We start from the raw sequence: 5,322 nt of genomic DNA, 5'->3' as shown, positions 1-5,322 counted from the left end.
AATAACCTCTCATTTTATCCTTCCCACAATCTTTTGTGAGGGCAAATCCTATCATCCCCATCTTAGAGATAAACTAAGTTACAAAAAGGTGAAATAACTTGCCCGCGGTCACACAGTTAAAAGTAATGGTGCTATAAATTGAACCCAGGAGGTCTGATCTCATAGTTTTGTGCTCTTAACCTCACAAAAAGTGGGGTGTAGATGGGGACTAAATTTAGGGGCCGGATAAAAATTTACAGGAAGTTTGGAAGGTGTGGGCAAATAATTTTTTTAAAAATTCAAACAATGTTAGGACTTTTTTTAATGGAATATATAGTGACTCCAGTTTTTTTAAAAATCCACATTAATACCTTGCTTGTCTCTCAGAAAATTAATTCTGAGAAACTTAGAAGGTGTTTAAAAATCTATTACTCTGAGACAACAATGTTTAGATTTACTTTTCTACTAAAATTGTTCCTAGACTCTCACTTCTTTTATGAATGTTTGTTTTCAATAAGCAGCTCTCTTATCTTCACCACTGAAGTACTGAAAAAAAAAATATAATCATAGATGAAACCATCTACACTTGCTTCTGAAATCTGGCAGAAGCAAACATCTACAATAGGACATTTATTTATGTTTTCAATATTCCCTAATCTTTTTTATTTTATATTTTTATTGACTTCAGAGAGGAAGGGAGAGGGAGAGCAAGAGAGATAGAAACATCAATGATGAGAGAGAATCATTGATCAGCTGTTTCCTACATGCCCCACACAGGAGATAGAGCCCACAACCTGGGCATATGCCCCAGTTTGGAATCGAGCCGTAACTTCCTGTTTCATAGGTCGACGCTTAGCCAGTGAGCCATGCCATCCAGGCTTCCCTAATCTTTTTGAGGCTATCCTATGGGCCCAAGAAGCCCACTGGAAGGACTGCATTGTATAGTCAACAAGAAATTGTTTAAAAATATGAATACTTGACTGACCTGATTAATGTGTTTTCTTTTACCTATTGTCTTAAATCTTGCTTATAATGTCTCATTCTCATCCAGATTGAAATACTTAATATCTCAAATGATACATCTGTTACTAAAATTTTGCTTGTTTTTAGCTTCATTCATGATTCACATGTTCCCTTATTCCATATTTTAATCGGAAAAAATTCTGTCAGGAGACTCTGAAACTTGAACTTTTTCTGCTGACTGCAGAAATATTCCCAAACTGCTATAGCCTTGAACTTTCTTACTTTAAAAAAGAACTATGTTTTTATTGATTTTTTTTAGATAGAGGAAGGTAGAGGGAGAGAAGATAGAAACATCAATGGCTGCCTCCTGCAAGCCCTCTACTGGGAATTGAGCCCACAACCCAGGTGTATGCCCTGACCAGGAATTGAACCAGCAACTTTTTGGTGTGTGGGAGGACACTCAATCCACTGAGCCACACCGGCCGGGCTGGACTGTCTTACTTTTGCTCAACATTTTGGTCTTAAATTATTTTGATCACTGCCTAAGTGTCAGAGAATCCTTTTGATACTTGGCATTTTTCTTCACATTTCCAAATTAAATAATAATTTTAAAAAGCATCAAATCTTTTGTTGCCCAAATTTAGTTTCTTTGCTTCTTTAGTTAATTTTCTCAGATCTCCAGATGCATTTTCTTGACTCCTGGGTCCACTCCATTTAAAGTCTTTCATTTTGCCCCAAAGTATTAACATGGCATATATAGAATCCTATATAATAAAAGGCTAATATGTAAATAGACCAAATGGTGGAATGATTGGCAGACACTCAATGCAGGAGCTGCCCTCTGGTGGCCAGTGCACTCCCACAGGGGGAGGTCTGCTCAGCCAGAAGCCAGGCTCAGGACTGGTGAGGGCTCCCAGACTGCGAGAGGGCGCAGGCCAGGCTGAGGGACACCCCTCCCCCCGGCCCACCCTCAGTGCATGAATTTCGTGCACCAGGCCTCTAGTATGTTATAATGTTATATGTTACAATAGTCCAGATTTGCATGTGTAGTTTTTTTTCAATGAAGAGTTAAAGATATAATTTTCATCTTTTTAAAAAAATATATTTTATTGATTTTTTACAGAGAGGAAGGGAGAGGGATAGTTAGAAACATCAATGAGTGAGAAACATCGATCAGCTGCCTCCTGCACGCCTCCTACTGGGGATGTGCCCGCAAACAAGGTACATGCCCTTGACCGGAATCGAATCCGGGACCCTTCAGTCCACAAGCTGACGCTCTATCCACTGAGCCAAACCGGTCAGGGCTAATTTTCATCTTAATGGAGAAATGTGTGTAACTGTTACGATTATGAATGTGGTTTCTTCATTAACTTTCATGTGTCATATATGAAAATAACCTTAAGAGTTAATCCTGGTTTTATTTTTTTTTACAGAGTACTTACATGATAAACTAGAGGAATATATAAAACAATTTCCTATAGTAAAAATAGTCAGACAAAGAGAGAGAAAAGGTCTGATCACTGCACGGTTGCTAGGAGCAACAGTAGCAACAGCTGAAACGCTCACATTTTTAGATGCTCATTGTAAGTATATATGTGTAGACATGGTTGTAACATTTTTCCTTCCCCTACCCCCTAATTTAAAAGGTAAGGAAGCCTTTTCTTTAAATGCCTAATTGCATTTTCTTTAACATCATTTTCAACTGGTGATTATAGCATTGACAGCCCAAGAAGATTATAGCTTTAGTACACAGGGACTTCCTTTCACTTATGCAAATTTCTTGCCTTCTTTGCAATTAAAGCTCCTCAACTTTAATGTCTTACAGTGGCCAGCTTCCCCAGCAAGTTATCCCTGCTTGGGATCTTTTTCTGATGCTTGTTCTATTTTTTTAAAGTGTTTTTATCCTTATTATTCTTGATTCCTATAATTAAAAAATATTTTTATTGATTTCAGAGAGGAAGGGAGAGGGAGAGAGAGAGAAAAAAACAACATGAATAATGAGAGAAAATCATTAATCTGATCAGCTGTCTCTTGCATGCCCCCTACTGGGGATCAAGCCTGCAACCCAGGCATGTGCCCTGACTGGCAATCAAAACATCAATCACTGAGCCACACCGGCCAGATGCCAGATGGTTCCTATAATTTTAGATGAGTGAAAGTTTTTTTGTTTACATGTAGTCAACCCTATCATAAACTTTGTTCCTATACTAACACTTTTAACCCCCCCCCCCCCCCCCCCCCCCCCCCCCCCCCCCCCCCCCCCCCCCCCCCCCCCCCCCCCGTTTCCTCCCCCAAGGATTCACACACTCCTTCTTGTACCAAGTTACGGGTTCCCTTTCCAATTTCTGGTATCTCTTCCATGAACATTGTCAGTTGTTGCTGGTTTTTTTTCCTTTGTATTTTATGTGTGTGGGGGCGGTTTTGTTCTGCTGGTGTTGTGTGTGTGTGTGTGTGTGTGTGTGTGTGTATGTGTGTGTGTGTGAATGATTCTATATAATGAAAGTGTAATATGCTAAGTGTCCGACCAATCGGTCGACCGTTGCTATGACACGCACTGACCACCAAGAGGCAGATGCTCCAATTGGTAGGTTAACTTGCTGCTAGTGTCTAGCCATTGGGACTGGGCAAGAGGGCTGGACACAACCTGGAGCCTTCCTGTGGTCCCTCTCCGGCTAGCCAACCAACCTCCCATGGTCCCTCCCTGGCCAGCCGGCCCCCATAGGCCCCGATCAGCCTGATTGCCAGCCAGGTCGAGGGACCCAACCTGTGCACACATTTGAGCATCAGGCCCCTAGTTTTAAATAAATTTGCAAAATATTTTTAGAGTCAATGTTTAATGTACACATTAGGTATTACTGAAATGTCATTTTGTCCCTTCAGCTCTAAGTTTGCTATAGTGCGTGTTACTTTTTGTATGAGTATTTAGCTCTGAATTTGCTAGCCCTTGGTTGTGTTTGACCCAGCAAATGGTAGTGAGCTTACACTAATGGTCACAGAAGGGCTTTTGGATTTGTTGGGAGTCTCTTTAGAGCTAACACATCCAGTATTCTCTTAATTCCAGCCACTTAAAAATGAGAGATCTAGGGTAATCCAAGAGAGGTGATTTTAAAAGGAAATGGTTCATCCTCCAGTCTTCCCTCTCTTGGTCCAAAATGATAATAATGTCAGACTGGACCTTCTTCCCCTCCGGGTGAATGTGTTTGAAGTTCCTCCTGAACCATGACTGTCCAGCTGCCCTTGTTGGGAGCCCTCAGTAGGACTGTACGTGTCGGCATCTCCTGAACTCTCTGTGTTTTGTGAGATAGCCTGGCTTATGACGAGGGCCCAGACCTTTCAGAGCATTCCTTTGCCCCATCTTCCATTAAGGCTGGGACAGGCTTGAATGTTCCTTCTTCTCCAACTGCTAAAATCATAATATTCTGACTCCTTGACTTACTTTCTTCTAAGATCCAGTTAGAGGAATGAAAATTTTGATTATTCCATTTTACTCAGGGAAGACCAGTTTAAGTAAGTCAGAATACATTTGGGGCTAGATGGTATGGATCAGCAAAAAACTTTCTTAGATTCATGGTCCATTAGAAAGAGAAATACCTCATCTGAAACTTAAATACACTGGTATCATTTTGCTCCTTTTCTACGTTATAAAATGGAACATCATCTGTAGGAAAATTTTCCCAATGATGCTGAATCTTGTTTACTTTATAAATCCTACCTTGATCTCTTCACAAGAAAACTTTAAGAAACCTCCCCCTATAAAAATGTTCAAAATACAGATGACTTTGTTCTCATTTCTCTGTAAACCCACTTCCCAAAAACAAAAGCCAAAAACAAAAACAAAAAACAACAGATTTCATTGAATTAATTACAATTGTGTTCCTTTCAGGTGAGTGCTTTTATGGTTGGTTAGAACCTTTGTTGGCCAGAATAGCTGAGAACTACACTGCGGTTGTGAGTCCAGATATTGCATCCATAGATATGAACACATTTGAATTCAACAAACCTTCTCCTTATGGAAGTAACCATAACCGTGGAAATTTTGACTGGAGCCTTTCATTTGGCTGGGAAGCACTTCCTGATCATGAGAGGCAAAGAAGGAAAGATGAAACCTACCCAATTAAGTAAGTTGAGGGTATACAAAGTCATATCTACACTAATAAAAGAGAAAAATGGTAATTGGCGTACGACGCTACCCTTTTCATTGGCTAATCAGGGCTATATGCAAATTAACTGCCAACTCAAATGGCAGTTAACTGACAACAAAGATGGTGGTTAATTTGCATATATAGGCACAATGCAGAGAGGCGAAAGGGAAAGCAGGAAGAAGCCCCCTGCCACTGACAGTGATCAGAAACCCAGTGGGGAGCTAAGAGCTGGGGGGCC

At 40.4% G+C, this 5,322-nt stretch overlaps 1 protein-coding gene across 1 annotated transcript in view; it reads left to right on the top strand.

Annotated features, from left to right (window-relative positions):
* Positions 1-5,322, top strand: part of GALNT3 (polypeptide N-acetylgalactosaminyltransferase 3) — a 29,885-nt gene that overhangs the window by 8,924 nt on the left and 15,639 nt on the right. The window contains exons 3-4 of the mRNA XM_006766498.1: positions 2,376-2,525; positions 4,826-5,060. Coding sequence (XP_006766561.1) covers positions 2,376-2,525; positions 4,826-5,060 — 385 coding nt within the window. The remainder of the gene's footprint in view (positions 1-2,375; positions 2,526-4,825; positions 5,061-5,322) is intronic.

This window comes from Myotis davidii, unplaced genomic scaffold (assembly GCF_000327345.1).
Source record: "Myotis davidii unplaced genomic scaffold, ASM32734v1 scaffold59, whole genome shotgun sequence".
Taxonomy (NCBI): domain Eukaryota; kingdom Metazoa; phylum Chordata; class Mammalia; order Chiroptera; family Vespertilionidae; genus Myotis; species Myotis davidii.
The sequence above is the reverse complement of the archived record's forward strand: the minus strand, read 5'-3'. Positions and strand labels throughout refer to the sequence as shown.